Source organism: Aphelocoma coerulescens, chromosome 4 (assembly GCF_041296385.1).
Source record: "Aphelocoma coerulescens isolate FSJ_1873_10779 chromosome 4, UR_Acoe_1.0, whole genome shotgun sequence".
Taxonomy (NCBI): Eukaryota; Metazoa; Chordata; class Aves; order Passeriformes; family Corvidae; genus Aphelocoma; species Aphelocoma coerulescens.
Genome location: NC_091017.1, coordinates 52,629,442 through 52,646,147, shown reverse-complemented (window position 1 = coordinate 52,646,147; position 16,706 = coordinate 52,629,442). Strand labels below are relative to the sequence as shown.

Sequence of the window (16,706 nt, the reverse complement as noted above, 5' to 3'; positions counted from 1 at the left end):
TGCAAAACTAGCTCACTGACACTTGTTTGAATTTGAATTAATCTGATGGTGGAATAAGTGTTAGACTGGATGAACACTTTTCATCAACAGAAGCAGATGTTTTGCACCAGAAACCCACTTAGTGTTAGGTCTTCGCTATATAGCACGAAACACCCAACCAAAAGCCTCCAAAGCAAACCCAAATCCTGCCATGAGCCAGTTGTGCAGAATATTTTATTCTATATGTTAGTATAGGAGAATTAGCCTAGCTCTTACTTCTTCAGTCAATTTAAGGTAAATGGAAATGTATTCAAACTAAAGTAGCAGTTACACAAATTTTGCACTGCTTAAATTGCTCTAAAATTCTCAATGAACTTTAAAACTGCAGTAGCTCTTTTTGTAAACAAGCCTTCAGATTAGAGTACTCTAAAAACAACTAGGTAGAATAAAGATTTGTTCCGGCGGGGGGGGGAATTATACATTTTCCTATCTATGTAGCATGCAGTGATCTTAAAGTATTTTGTTGCAGTAAGTCATTCTGAGTGGTAACACCAAATGTTGTGAGTTGAGTGTGAATGTGAATGTTTCATAGTGCACGTAGTAATTCCTACCACATTTTGTTGTTTGAGTTTGGGTTTTCTGTAGAGTTTTTTTATTTACTAGCTTAAGTCAGTCTGTGTTTTGCTTCAGAACATTTTAGGTGGTTGTGTTTGGAAAATGTACACAAATTTGCAACTGTGGGTTTTGGATACCGCTGCTGTCAGCAGTAGCTCTGAGCTCGGTGCAGCTCTGACAGGAGAAACACTGCAGTATCATGTCTTTAGCTTTAATGGCTAGGTCCTGATGCTCCTCAAGATAGGTTGGATCATCCCATCTAATTGCATGTCCTTGCTTTCCAAGCTGGAATTCATTTCTGTTTTCCTTACTTTCTGAATCATGCCTTTTATTTGACCACACCAGATCAAGGGGAGACCCTGCTTTTCAAGCCTGTTCTCTGCCTCCCTTTACCCAAGGCTTGTTGTCACATTACAGACTGGGAGAAAGGTTTCTTCTGCAGGCTGGCCCTGGTGTAGGGTGTCACTGCCTGCAGGGATACAGCTACAGACACATTGGAAATAGATTCTTTGACAGGAATGCAGAGTCAGCTCCTAGCTTCTTTGTGCTGCAGTTTGGGATTCTCAGTCTTCAGGTGTATTGTGATGTTTTTTTGTAAATAAGACTGATGTACATTTTTCTTTTGCCTTCTGTATTCAGTAATGAATATAAAAATTCTGCTTCCTGAATGCAAGTGTTGAGGGCTTTCACCAAATGTGTAGGTTTCAGATCTGAACTTCTAAGTTCATTAATCAATTCATCATTAATCAATATAAGTTGTATTGCTGTTAGGATAATGCTGTAAGTAGACTACAAAACATAAAATGGTATATTTCATAGAAGATTAAATTATTCTTTTTTGAATAAGTAAAATTTATTTAAAGCAAACTAAGGCAATAGAACTTTGAACTATTATGGCCAGTACTACTACAAGTTTTTTCTAGTTCTCTTAGTTGAAAGCAAGGAAAACAATTAAATAAAAGCCTAAGCATTCTATTTTAATTTTTAGGTATGAGTTTGCCTGATGTGTGTTTTCTGTTATTTTTTTTCTGAGAAGTTCACAGGTATATCTTAGCAGTAATAGGAATTACCACTATGTTATTACTACTGCTATTTCTATATTTAAGTTTTAATATTGTATCTATAGAATTTATATGGCATATCTATCAAGGATAACTATGTTTAGACATACAGTTAAAGTGAGATTTTTTATAGATTTTGTATTTGGTTAGAAAAATTAGAAGCTTTTAAAGGAAACTTGGAGTCAGCTGCTGATCTTGTTTACTACTATTGTTAATTTTTTACTAGGTTTTTAATAGATTGTACTGCAGCCTGTAGCTGTGTTTTGTCCAAACTTTAAATTTTGACAGCAGGAACTAAGTTAAAGGTTTTATTCAGGCAGGTACTTTTTTTTTTTTTTTTTTTTGGCATTCATTTTTGGTTTCATTTAAATAGTTTGGCAACACATTGCTCCTTCTAAAAAATTGGGACTTGACCTTTTTTCATTTCAGTTTTTTCATTTCAGATAGCAAAGTAAAGTATATGAGTTCAGTTTACCTGTATACTTTGCTTATATTTAAGATACATTGAGTTTTTTGGTTTTCTTTATTGTATTTCATGTGTGCATTTATGAGAGGTTGTAGAATGTTTTTTCTCTGGTTTGTTATGGAAGCAAGCTCAGCTAGCTCTTTTCTTACCTCTGTAACTCTCAGGTCCATAGTTTAAATCTTAATCTCTAATATTCTAAAAGTTATTTTTAAACTGTTTTCTTTTTACTTTTAAATGGTATATTATTGTGACTAATTGACTAACCCAGCCTTTAACACTTAACATTGTGTTAGTGACAGACTGCAGACAAGGTTTAAATTCCATGAAACTAGGTTGGCTCTGTCATTTCTCTCTGTTCTGGGTTCTGGATTTGCAATTATTTTACTCAGATTTTTTTTTCTTTTTTGCCATTACATTCTGAATTACTGCAAAATATTTAATACCATTTGGAATTTTCATTGCTTCAGTCCTCACTGAAGATCAGCTAACCTCTGCATGAAAAATAATTTAATCAACAAAATATGTATGCTTGTTTGAGGTACACCCCTTAAAGTCTAGCAAGCATTCCACACATCATCTTTCAGTATTTACAAAGCAAGCAGGTTTCCTTCTTCTGGTACGAGATCAATAAACTGTGTGGTACATCAGAATCTTAGAATGGCTTGAATGGAAAGGGTTCTGAAAGATAATCAAGTTCCAATCCCTCTGCCATGGGTACAGATACCTTCCACCAAGACCAGGTTGCTCAGAGCCCCATCCAGCCTCACACTTCAAGCTTGGGACATCCACAGCTTCTTTGGGTAACCTGTGTGGAGGTCTCACCACCTTCACAGTAAAGAATCTCTTTCTAATATATAATCTAAACCTACTCTCAGTTTGAAGCCATTCCTCCTTGTCCTGTCACTACATGCTCTTCTGGAAAGTTCCTCTCCAGCTTTCTTGTAAGCCCCCTTAAAGTACTGTAAGTGCACTTCAAAGTGCTGTAAGACCTCCCTGGAGTCTTCTGTTCTTCCCACTGAACAACCCTAGCTCTCTGCCTTTCTTCACAGGAGAGGTGTTCTGTTCCTCCAGTGATCTTTGTGACCTTGCTTCAACAGGTCCATGTCTTTCCTGTGCTGAGGACCCCAGAGCTGGATGTTAGTTTCTGTAGAAAAAAAATAAATCAGACCAATTAATGTGCTTTGATACTCTTGTATTCAGGTGAATCCTAATTTTAGAATATTTTTTCAATTATTTTTAAGAGTGCTATCTAAAATTAATATTAGATTAGAATAAATAAAATATTTGCTTAGTGTTCTCAGCTTACCTCCAGATATAACTGATTTCTCTAATGACTCATGTTTTTTGTAGAGTTTAGGCTAAGCAGTAAGGGAAACTGTAAAATTCATATTCCAGAAAGTTTAGTCTGATCTGCCAGTTAACAAATCAAATCTTATCTTTTAATCTTGCCCTCTTCAGAATGGCTTTTATGTTCCCTGTTGTCCTCATCTCTGTTTGTCCCTCTCTCCTTTTGTTTTTTCTCATTACTTTATATTGAATTGAGGGTTGACTAAGAAACTCAGAGTTATTTTTTTCTTGCTGAATGGTTCTGCTTAGTATTGTTTGACTAACAAAATGGAACTTTATTGAGCACTTAATGCAGGAAAAATTCTAGCACCCTGTTGAAGGTTCAAAACCTTCCTATTGTAGCTTGGTAAGAAGATTTGGATTGTCTTTGACTTTGTATATATAAGGTTAGCTAAAGTTGGAAACTCCATCTCTGGTACTTCTGACTTAGAGCAATTGTATTGGTGGTGGACTGGGGAGAACATGTTAAGAAATAGGTAGTAATTAATTAAATGATACTCTAGCTAATGTAATGAATGAAATGTATGATTCCTAAAAGTATCTTATGGTTTATTTTTTTTTTAATTCACTGTGACAAGAGAATTCCCTAGTGATGTAAGAAGTACTTAGAGCAGGCAGTTTCTTCAGTTCCACTTGCTAACTTCATAGCAGTGTGGTTCACTGACTTGGCAATCAGATGTTTAATGATGACTCTTGTTTATCTGGGTCATCTTAAATGTATCTTGAGAGCATTCCTTTGAAATGCTCTGGATGGAAATAAAGGAATTATGTTTTTGACCTTACTTGCATCTTGCATCAGCTGCTGGGCAAAGCCAAATTAAATGTCTCATATTAGAAATGCTTTAGTGCATTAGCTGGGTATTGACACTAGGCACATACAGAAACTTTTCACATACAGAAGAAGTTTGCTTGAAATACTTTGCTTGTCATACAGTACATTTCTCTAGAGTGTTTTGGCACATGAGTTCCAGTGGGGTAGCTAATTTATTTTTAGTTTAAATGGAAATACTCTGTAGAAGTTGGCAGTCTTTAAGCCCTCTCAGCTGGTTTTGTTCAGCTTTTGAGATACTACTTAGTTTGCTTGTGGTCTGGCTGGATCTCAGCTGATCTTTTGTAAATTACTTACTTTCCAGTTTTGTTCTTGACACATTCCTAGTAAAAATAGGGAATTCAAAAGAATAGAGGAAAATTAGTTGGTCGCTCTTCAGCAACTGAAACAAACGCGAGTGTTTTATATTTGGAGCGTGGAAGCAAAATCAACATCTATGCTATGGCTTCTTCCAAGAAGTGTCAGAATATTTTATTATCAGTTTTATTGGCTCTTGTCTTAACAGCTGCTGCATTGTGACCTTTGGTTTGTTATTAAAAAGCCATGTTTCAACTGTGTAAGTGTATGCTAGCCACTTATTTTTGCAAGGAAGTTAGTATAAAGGATAATACATGTGTATTAATTAATAAAATCAGATTTTTTAAAAAACTAGGATTTTTAGTAATGATTTTAGAATGTTACATGGTACTTAACTTGGTTTTGGAATAGATGAAACAGAAGGACTGGGTAACATGGAAGTTATAATGATTCCCAATGTAAAGGAAAAGAAAGTTGTAATTTTTTTTTTTTTTTTTCTATTCAACTATAGTTCTGTTCTGCTGAGGTCATCCGTGCCTTAAGGAAAATGCGTATCTAGAATATCTTTTTGCAGATTTCAGTTATTCTACTCAAGTGTTGAGATTTTCTTCTGTTTTATAGTTTTGTGATGATTTTATTAAATAGCCAGAACATAAAAAGATCTTGACTGCTACATCTGGAAACCAGACATTTAAAACCATTTTTTCCCCCCCTCTAGATTTTCAACTGAATTCTCATCTATCAACACTGGCAAATATTCACAAGATTTACCACACCCTCAATAGGCTGGTAATGACTTGCCATTTTCTCTTAGCAGAATTAGCTAGGGCTTTGGTCCAGAATATTTCATGATTGAAATTGTTAAGTGATTACACTTCTAAAAATTATAACTGCCGTGTTGTATGAAAGGCTGTTGGGTTTGAATTGGTGAAGAGATAAGCAGTATTAGTAAAAGGTGAAAGATTGTACTCCAGAGGTCAGAGTGGAGTTTGAGCTTTGTTTGAACATTGGATTAGATGTTGCCTCCGTTCAAGAAGCTTTCTTAGATACACCAAATGATGGTAATCATCATGGTTACCCAAATTCCTACAGTTCTTCTGAAAAACATACTGAATGAGCAAGCTGTCCTCTTACACCCATGCAGAAAGTGAAACAAGGTTTTTTTGAAGACGCTTCCTGCTTATTTGCTGTGTATTTACGTTTGTTTTATTGCAACCATAGCTGGAAATGGTGATACGGCTTTTGTGTGTACACAGCAAATTTAGTGGAAAAGACCCTGCCTGCAGAAGGGGGTAACTTGTTTCCAATATTTCAGTTGGTTTTTAATCAGTTTTCTTTAGAACACGTTATGTGTGTTTATCCTTAAGTAAAGCCATTTCTGTGCTAAATGGTAAATTCAGTCTTTCTAATGCTGCATTTATTGGCAGAATTGTTCAAGACAGTAATGTCAATTCCCCATCTAATGGCTAGTTATTTTCACTCTTGAAATAATTTGGTAAGTTTTTGATTGAAAAAAACTCAAAAATATTTTTCAAATTCAATTTACTTGAACTTTTTAGACAAACTTGCAATGGTAACTTTTTAGGTAAATATGAGCTGAAAACCCAAAGACTACAATCTTACGTAGATGATCCTTAAGTAATTAAGAGGAATATTAACCAAGTAAAAGTTAAAAACAGTACAGAAGAACGAAGATCACCATCTTGTTTAACTGTATCATTCCTGTTCTCTTGCAGAATCTGACAGAGGACGTTGGTCAAGACGATCACCAGACAGGTATTTAATAGGAATGGAGTAAAAATAGATTGAAACAATTTAAACACACTTTAATAAAGAAGTCTCTCTAACATAGCTGAAAATGACCTTTTAGAAGGCTAAAGGAGTTTGAGGAAACAAGCGCCAGGGTTTCCTAGTTTTTATCAAAATAGATGTTTGTGCCTTTAAGTTATCCAATCATAAAGGACTTGAACAAGTTTCAGCAGTACCTGTAATTTTACTATTTCTTAGTTTAGAAGACTTAATGAAAAATTTCTCTCACTCCTGGGACTCAACCCATTGGGCCACAGAATATCCATGTTCTTGTAGTGTTTTGAGTCTTCAAAGAGCATTAGTGAGAACAGAGCAGAAGCAAGACCTCTTCTGGCTGTTGTGGTGCCTGTGACTGAGTTTAAATGCTGTGCTCCAAACAACCAGCATTTTTCTTGAGTGCTTTTGATGCAGGTTATTTCTGTTTCTTGTGCAGATTTTCAGTCAGTGTCTGAGGACTATCTATTTAATAGCTCATATCTGTGTTTTGTTCAATGAAATGTCATCATTTTTCAAGGCCTTCTTCTCCAGTGCCTGGTACCAGCTTCCTGCCATTCTTGATTTGTCAGCATTTGGGCTTTGTGACTTGATGTTTTGGGCAAGAGTTGTTATCTCCTTTTGCACTTCTTACTTGTGAGCTGGCAGTTTCCTTGATTTTTTTCTCCCTTCCTTTCTGTATTTCAGGCATGATACCTGAGGAGGGAGGGAAATAACTTACTGTCTTTAAGCCCTGATCACTCACTCAGCAGAGCTGTTCTTTAAAACTGACCATATCTCTCCTACCATCTGACTCAAAAGCTTTTTCACTATCCTGAGGTGATGGCTGTATTTGCTGATGTTACCTTGAGCATTTAGGAAAGTGGAGAGAGCTGTCATCTCCTCCTGGAGATTTCTGGCACACACTTAGAAACCTAGCACACAGCCTAGAGCAATGAGAAGAGATGCACAGGACTGCATTGCTTGGGATTGGACAGAACTCACTTAGGGATTATGCACCCTCCTCTGTACAGCAGCAAGTGACTTCGTTTCATGCTTGAACTCTTACCCCAGCCACAAAAGGCTTCTCTGAAATACTTTCCTTCAGCGTGGTTAGTGAAATTAGCTCATCGTGTAAATGAAAAGCCTCTGCAAAAGAGATTGTTACAGGTAATTCAAGACAGAGATTTTAATGTCTGTATTTCAGATCTGATGTCCTCTCCCATCTCCTGATGGAGACTTGGAATTTTCTCCTATGTGATCCAGGTGCTCTAAACTAAACGGATACATACTGATTTCATGTATGAAAATGTATTCTATAATCTTGGTTTACTCTTGATGACCAAGACCTGTTGTGAAGCATTGAGGTAGTCCCCTTCTGTCACTAATCAGTAAGTGTGGATGTACTTGAGGTATTTGGAATTTGTCTTATCTCTTGCCTAGCACTTCCATCATAAAGTATGAGAAATTAGCCTTGGCACTTTCATTACCTCTGTTAGAAGGTGCTTGAGCATGTTACTGGCTTTGATGAACAGTTTTATACTGAAACCCATGGTAACCTATTGCCTGCATTGTGTTGTTTGAATTAAGCTGTTTCAAAAGTTTAAACATGTCTGTTGAATGAGTTGGGAAACAAAATGCCACTAAAGAGTGTAATCTTTTGCAATAGTTGTAAAAGAACCTTTCAAACCAGAAATAAATAGGAAATTAGAACCAAAAGTAGAGGTTCATAATGCCAGGTTCCCTCCTAATCTTCAGATTTTATTTCCAGTATTTCTTATGCTTCTGCCCTATTTTGTGTCTCCTTATGGAAAGAGATGAAGCCCAAATGTTTGCATAAGTTCCAGGGATGTTCAGTTGAAATGTGTGCTTGATTTGACTCATACGAGGACAAATACACATGCAAGGAGCTATTTTATAGGTAATTGTGAATGTAGTACAGTGAGGTCTCCTATTTCCATTTTGTATGGAACTTGACACTTCTGAAACATCTTACTTGGGGAAACTTATGTAAATCAATAAAGAGTTATTTTGCAAATTGTTGGATTTCAATGTGCCTAAACTTCTGTAACTTCTGTTTCCCAGTAAGAAGTTGTCAAGACCTATTAATTTTGTTACTCAATTTATAGAACTGCCTAGGTGCTGTGAATTTGAGATTCTGTGTCTAGAATTCATTTGAAAGTCAGATTAAGAACTGCAAAAGGTTTGAGTGTTGCCAAACCCATATAAGGGTTTTTTAATAGTTCTGAGATTATTTTAAATCTTCTAAGTCTTCTGGCCCAGGCCTTCTTCTTAAAGATCGCTGTTCATTTTCTGACATTATTGTGGTTATTGTTACTACATTGTGGACTTTGCTTTTGGGATGACTTAATAAATGCATATCTGAATTTGGTTGAGATTTCTAAAAGCTATTTAAAAAATCTTAGGTTTAGGTTAATATTTATTAATAATAATATTAACTTCTAAATGCATAGTACATTTACTTCAAAGCAGTTGTTTCTAAGCTAACATAAATGTATTGGACATCTAAATTACTTAAAGCAAAATGTGTCTTTTCTAAGTATTTGCCAGATTTCCTTTCTGGAACCAGGCCTTAAAATATCAAAGAAATACAGGGAAGTGGCAGTTTCAAAATTCCTTCAGTGATTTGAGAGCTAAGGAGGATCTTGTTTCAAAATTCCAGTCCCCTACAATGATTGGAGTCTCATGTGCTATCATTCAGTATGCATATCTATCTGAAAAATAAGGTAGACTTCAAATGTGTCATGGGCCTTTGTCTTTTCACCTGTTCACAGGTGTAAGAACAGCAAGCATTCAGATTAAACAATTCTTTTTCTTTTAGTATGTATATGCATTAACTTGGAAAACTCACATTTGAAATAATAGTTGTTTTTATGTCATAACTACAAATCTTGCAGCTTGTTAATAGCTAAAGTCATGATTTGCTAATTAAATTGTGACTTACTTATCCAGACTAAAAAGTCTTTAAAAGTATGCTTCCTGTTGTCACCTGGCTTGTTTAAAACAGTGAGGTAATATCTTCAACAAAAACAAGGCTTCATTACTGTTCTTGAAGCTTTGGAGAAGGAGAAACTGCTTTTGCTTCTGCTGGCTTTTTCTTTTGTTTATATTAAAAAAGAAACCCCTCTTGAGTCCAAAGCAATTCTGTAGTGTGGAATTCAAGACAGAGAAGATGATTTTTCCTTTTACAACAGGATTGCAAGTTGTTTAATGTTTTGATGAGTATCTTAGTTTTCTCATCTGAAAATTGATGATTGTTAACTCTGCTTGTGGTGGTCTTGTTGCATTATTAAGTGAGCAGCTCTATCTTCCCAATTGCTTCAGAATTCACAGTTCTTAATTATTTTTCCTTTGAAGCATCCTTCTACTGAAGCATCAGAAGAGCAGGATTACTCACAGGCTTTATCTAGAGAGAAGGTGAAAATTCCATGCCTGTAAATCATTTCTGTAGGGACACAGCTTGTAGAGTTCTTCTTTATTGACTTTTTTCCTTTTTTTTTTAAAAATTCTGGTTTTATTGCTCTTCTAGGACTGTCCCTCCCTTGTGGGTTCTATTTTGTAATATTGTTTTAAATTTCCTAGGGTGAATTTAAGCTCTTGAGTTGATACTTCCCTTTGGAAGCTTTGTCTCCTCCAAATGTGGAAGTACTGAATAGGATGTTTGGCAAACAGCATTTAAACTCGGCAGGCTTTTGGCTGGTGGTGGCCTATTCAGCAGCCATTTGGAGGCTCTACCTTGAAAATGCTAGCTTCAAGTGTCCAAAAACCAGTGAGAACTAGGAGGGTTCTGCCAGTCTTGAGTTGAGACCCAGGAGTGAGAAACTTTGAAGATAATCACATCAGCAAAGCTGCATTTGGTAAGTAAAATTCTGTCAAACTTTGCATGTAGTCAGAGGTAGCTGCACATTTGTTTGCAGGTGGTCAGATCTTATGGAAGTGAAATTAGTTGTGCAGTGCTAGACCTAGAAATTACATTCAGAATTAGCAAGCTCTGTGTAGGAAAGGTTAGTACTGCTGCTACTTAGTGAGTTACAGTATAACTTAAGAAATTGCCGGAATTCAAACCAAAAAAACCCAAACTTATACTTTTTAGCTTTATATGAAAATGAAAGATAGGAACATTCTGCTGCTGTTACAGAAATATTATAACTGCTCCTCAAATTTAATATACCAATTTTAGTAACAAAAGAAATACTTTGAAATGAAAATTCTTACACCGTGTTTTTTAGTAGTTTAGAGATTATTCAACAGCTAAAGCCTAGTGAAGACTTGGTCCAAACCTCAGTTATTAAGATGTTAAGTCTCTGAAAGCATGTACAATATGTTTGTCCACCTAGTGTCTGTGTGCTGTCAGTGAGTGAGGGCAGTGTATGTGTGCATTTAATAGCCACCTACCAATTTCTGAGCTGTCTCTTTTCTTCCCTTTTCTATCAGTTTGAGAGCTGCAACTAGATACATTCAAACCAAAAAGGGTACAAGTTTTTCATAGGAGTCATTGGAGAAATTGGGTTGTAGTGAATTCTGTTATCAGTTTAAACCTTTAAAACAAGTTCACCAGTCTTCTTAGAAATATCCTGTCATTTAAGGAGGCAAAGAGTCCAAACAGGAATTCTTGAGTTAAATTCTTTGGTTTGTATGGGGTTGCAGGTCTGACAAAATGATTTCTCTGTTCTATAACTGTTTTATTTTGCTTTTATTTATTTTATTTTTATCTTTTGCTATGCTTCTCTTTTCACATAGGCCTTGCATATTTCTTTTCACAATCAACTGACCAGTAAACTGCACAAACTTGGGGGGTGTAAGGGGGAGGTGTGTTTTTTCTTGCATTTTGCCAGCATCCAAAGCCTGTGGCTATCACAAATGGATTTCTGTATTTTTAAAGAAAGGCACTTAAAAACAATCCATTTGCTTTCAAAGGAATGAGATAGCTACAGGTTGTACTCAAGTACATACATATTTTCCAAAGGTGTTCACTATCATGTTTCCATTTATTAAGTTCAGCGTGTGTCTTAAGTCTGTTGGCTCTTTGTAGCCATCTCTTAAGTTCTGCTGTCATCTTAAGTGTTTTTAGTCTGTGTAGGCTTTCAAAAAATACTTGCTGACAGAGTCTTTAGAAATTTGTTCTAAATGATAAATTATCACAGGTTCAATAACTTAGGAGAATACAGTGTTACAGTATCAATAATGTGCAAGCATATTCAGATGGAACAAATGACATTCAGCAGGTCAGGTTCCTTAGTTTGTTTAATTTGTAGTAAAATGCATTCGGTGCACTGTGAGTTTTTTATGGTCTCTGGCTTACCTGTTTCAAATATATCTGCTATTGGTGAGACAAAAATAAATATTATTGTTGTCAATTTCCTTTTATAATGCATTCTGGACAGTGCTTCTAGAAGTATGTTCTGACACAGCCATTAAGATTTTTTCATGTGGTAATAGTTTATGGAGTGTAATACTTGCAAGTTTTTTTGATGACTAGTTAAATTGTAATTTGAATTTACAATGCTCTTAATTCTTTTTCAAAAAGGTAGTATATGGCCATACTTTCCTGGGAGAATGCTGGCGAGGGAGCTTTAGGGTTAAAAAAAGAGGAATATATAGGAAGAATTTTTTTGAGAGTTTTTATTGAACTAGAGAGATTAATTCTCTTCTTAAAAGAAATGAATAAAGATAAGACCAAAGAAGGCATACTTAGTGCAAAAGCTTTATTAGTTGAAACCAGATTAGTTCATCTTGATGTAAAAACTGGTTTGAACATCTTACATATTACTAGAAAAACCTGTACTTTCTTATGCGTAAGAGTTTCCGTGCATGTTTGAAATAACGTGCATGCAGCAAAGCCTGTGAGGCTGTAAGGTTCCTTACATGTGTTTCTCCTATAACAGGAGAGAGCCTTTCAAAGATTCGAAGAATAGGTAAGCAAAAGATTGCTGTCAGTATTTGTTGGGAATTGGGCCTCTGATTTCAGTCTGTTCCCTTGGTGTCAAAAAGTAGTCAACATTTTATTGCTTGCTTCTGTGCTGTGATGTAAGATACAAGATTTTGTGGGCATCTTAATTGAGCATAGCTAAACTTGGATGCTGTTGTAGCAAAGAGAAGGTAGCTTAGAAATGCTGGAGTTCTTAATATTTTCTTGCAGATTTCTTTGGCATCACTTTGTGTCTGAATTTTTATACCTCACTTGTCTCTTCCTTTTCTTTTAAAATTCTCTGTGTAACACTTAGAGCTTTGATAGCTCTTTGAGCTGCTCTTACACACACCTTTCTCAGGTGTCAATGTGGTCTTCAGCATATGAAAGTAGGACAAAGTTTTGCCCAGAGTGTTAGCCTACTGTTTTCATGAGACAGCAAAAGCAATTTAATGACTTGCTGTGGTCAAAAGGGCTGGTCCTGTGCTCTTTCTTGTGCTAATGTACAGAAAGTTGTTACTCTTTTTTTCTTTGGTTAATTATCTACAGGTTTGGTGAGCTGGATTGGCACACTGAAGAGTTACCAGAGACATAGGAGTATGTAGCTGAGAGAAGGGGATGGAAAGGCTGCCACCTGATTGGCATCAGTGTCTTGAATTGGCTGTTTCCTACTTGGGGACCCTTATTCTTTGAGAATTATTCAGTCCAAATTATACAGCCAGCCACTTATTTTTTTTCCCTGGTGGTTGCTGGATGTCTCTTCCTGTCCCTGCAATACAAAAAAAAACCTCCCAAAAAACCTGAAAAAGACCCTTTTGCCAGAGAACAAACAAAACCTTTCCTACCTCTTGCTCTCTGTATCACAAAAAGCTTGGGGCTTGAAAAGAAAGGGTTCTGTTTTCTAGAGGTAGGTGCTCACTCACATCTGTGTTGCAAAAAGCAATGATCAACTCTTAGAAATTCTGATTTGAATAAATGACTTAAAAATAAGGATGACTTTTTGAGGACTTTAATACTTCTTCAGGATAGTTTCAGTTCTTGACCGCTGTTAGACTGAAGCAATACTAGTGCTACTTTATATTTTACTGTAACTTTTGACCTTAACGGAAATCTGGTCATAGAATACCATGTAAAAGTGAGATGGATTTTGCTATTGAAAGGAGACCATTTATTTTATAATTTTTAAATCCACTAACTTCCTTCCCTTCCCTTCCCTTTGTAATATGCCTATTAGTGGACGCAGTTTAACTGGTCTGCAACAGTTTCATTTCTTTGTGCTGGTGTTTTTAATTCCCTCTGTAGGAAGTCTTCGGTCTTGCAGTTCATCAGACTGCTTTAGTAAAGTGATGCCTCCAAGGAAAAAGAGGAGACCTGCAGCAGGAGATGATTTATCTGCTAAGAAAAGTAGACATGATGGGTATGTCATCTTACCATGAGCTAAGACTGATGGAATATCTGAAGTTGAATAGCTGATATATCATGTGTTTAAATACTAATGGAAATTATATTGAAATATGCTTGGTTTCTCAATGTGGAACCATAGCTGATGATTGAACTGTGGGATATTGATAAGTATATGTAGGTTCAGTTTGCATCTCACCTTTCTCTAGTTGTACAAGAAGCATGTAGGGAACTTCTCCTTGCTCTAGTTGCCAGCTGTCAAAATACATACTTGTTTGTTCAAAAACAGCTTTTAAGAGATGCAGTAGTATTTTCCCATATGCACTCATAAGATCTGGATTGGGCATTACCAGTCTCCAGCCTGTAAGAAAAGTGAATGTAGTTATAGTCCACTCAGATCTTACTTGAAATCCTGCTGGTCTCTCCCTGTTGTGATTTGATACTGATCATGTAAGGGGAAATTGTCCAGGTAAGGTGATAGCCAGTGGTTCAGTGGTTATTGAGGTGCTTCTCACTGGACAACAGAAGCCAACTAGGTTATAGCTGTGTGCATGAACAGTGTATTCTTTGGCATAGGTATTGGATAGCTGAGAGCTCTGCAAGTGTTGGATTTCCAGTATGTGTAGTATGTTGAGTGAGTCATTCAGAAACCGTTGAATGTGTTCCCTGTGTGCAGGAATCACTATTTATGTGGACTAAATTCAGAACTTGTGGGAGTATAGAACTGTACAATCCTGCATGATAGATGCAGGACTGTTCTGATGTTGAAAAGTGGCTTATACAACTAGAAAGTTTGCTTGTCACTGCATCAGTCAGTGGAATTTGAGCTCTACTACATTTATGTATTACTGGTGTCTCAGAAAACACACGCTTACATAGCAAGTACCTTCTGGGAGGTTAAAAGAGGCATTTTTCTCCTAACTGTCAGCCTGAAATCAGGCTGGGTACTCTCCTTTTTATACTCTAGCATGAGTAAGAAAAATACTGGTAGCCAAATTAAGCATCTGGTCATGCCCCCATAACTCCATTGTGTTTAATAGGGTTGCACAACTGTAACTGCACTGGAATTTATTAAATGATCTGTTGATGCAGAAGAAAGATTTCAACTCTTTCATTGCTTTGTAACACTAGAACAAAAAAGCAGTTCATGTTCTTAATATTTTGTGTTGCTTTTCAGAAATAATGAAATATAAAAGCTAAGTAGTTGATAGAGGACATTACAGCTTATTCAAAGATAGCCATACAATATGGAAGCAATATGAGGACAAAAGGTTTCTAGAATATAGAGAGGTTCACAAAACTGAACTCTATCTACCTTAGCCAAGACACTGATGATAGAAAAAAAGCAACCCCCTAAAAAGTAAGCTTGTCTGTAAGAGATACTGATTTGTGTAGTGACATAAGAAAATTATAAAGACATGGGGTTTTTTTCTCTATCAATACTATATATTTAGTAGTTTTTAAGAGCTTGTTGAAAATGTAATTTGAAGGATTTTTTTTGTATCTGCCTCTCTAACTAATGCATTTAGTCTTCATTTTACTGCCATTTAAGTCTTTATTAAAAGGAAGACCTCAGCCTGGTTTTTGAATTGGAGGAGAAACCAGATCTGCTAGTCATGAACCATAGGGTAATATCCTCTGATGTGGTTCCAATTTTTATCTGACTTCCTTCTTCTAAAGGTTTTTGAGCTTTCTCTGCTTCCCAGAGTGTTTCTTTTGTTTTGGTCTTCAAGAAAACAGTTTTTTATTTCAGCATGACTGACAGTATGAAATTATTTGCTGGACATTCAGCTTGGTCTTGAAGCTCTGTTTTCTTCCAAGGAAGGATTTTTACTCCTGTAACCTTCTGTGATCAGGTTAGTGAAAAAGCAGTCTCCTACTTCCATGCTTGTTTTGTCAGGTGGAGTTCATACCTGTCAAGTTTGGGTTTTGGATCAGACATCTCAGTTAGTCAAGCAGGAATTGGTCTGAAATCTGGAAGCTCTACAGCAGTGTCCTGTAGCATACCTAGTTATTTGCAAAGCCAGTTCTGCTTACACTGTGTGCAGAGAATGCTATATACAGTAAAAATAGTATGGATGGTGGAATGCCAGTTCATAGAATAAGGGGCTTCTAGGCCCAGTTCTCAGCTTCTGTTTTAGAGACAGACTTCGTAGAAGCTGCATTCTAGTAACTCAGGATAAGCCTTCAAGGGACATTAGTCTGTGTGGATTCTGTCTGAAGTGAAGAAGGGCAGTCAGTGTCTGAAAAACTACACTGTGTCCTCTCCAGAAAAGACTGTATTTCCTAACAGAAGCGATTTGTCACCTCAAATACTTAATGGAATGACATAAATTTTTGTATGTTTCTCAGTTACAGTGGCATACTTATAGGGTCAACATTAACAAATTCAGTAATTGCAAGTCTCCTGTTTGTTCTCAGTGTGAAAATATTGGGTGGTAGTCCAAAGATTTTCAAAGGATGTCATCATTAGTGGTGTTACCACAGCTGAGAGTGAATGTTGATTTCTCCTGGTGTGTCCATTAAAAAAAAAGTATCATTTTTAAAAATGTGTACATGGAGTGTTTTGTTGGATGGTATTTTCAGTCTTCACTATTTTTGATTCACTCCTATAATCTCTTCAAATCTGATAGTGATATTTTTAGATATGTATTCTTTCACAAAGTTTCTTTCAGCAGGTCTCTATGCTGAAAGAGAAGGTAGTTTCTAAAGACTCTTAAAGTCATAAACTTAAACACATCTTATACCCTTACTTCCAGGCTGTTAGGAATACAGCCTCATCTCAGAAGCATTAGTGGAATGCACAGGCAATTGAGGAAAAACATTTATAGGAACAAATCTAGTTGTTGTGAAATTATTTGGAAATGCCAATCTAGTGCATAGACTGATTATGGAAGATTCCAAACATCTTCATTAGTATTCTACCCTGACATAAGAAGAGCTTGAATTCTCTTAAATAATGTTCATAACATCACCTTGAACCATGCATGACTGCATTGT

The 16,706-nt window shown here is 36.1% G+C and overlaps 1 protein-coding gene across 10 annotated transcripts in view; it reads left to right on the top strand.

The window, feature by feature from the left end:
- The window catches only part of DCUN1D4 (defective in cullin neddylation 1 domain containing 4), a 40,984-nt gene that overhangs the window by 3,290 nt on the left and 20,988 nt on the right, over positions 1-16,706 (top strand). For 2 of the 10 annotated variants that reach the window (XM_069014135.1, XM_069014137.1), the window contains 3 exons: positions 5,313-5,383; positions 6,331-6,370; positions 13,608-13,722. The exons of 1 other annotated variant lie outside the window; for it this stretch is intronic. In XM_069014135.1, coding sequence (XP_068870236.1) covers positions 5,313-5,383; positions 6,331-6,370; positions 13,608-13,722 — 226 coding nt within the window. Of the gene's footprint in view, positions 1-2,493; positions 3,322-5,312; positions 5,384-6,330; positions 6,371-12,282; positions 12,313-13,607; positions 13,723-16,706 lie in introns of those variants that run through there. 7 more of the 10 variants (XM_069014134.1, XM_069014140.1, XM_069014139.1 and 4 more) reach the window with 7 other exon arrangements.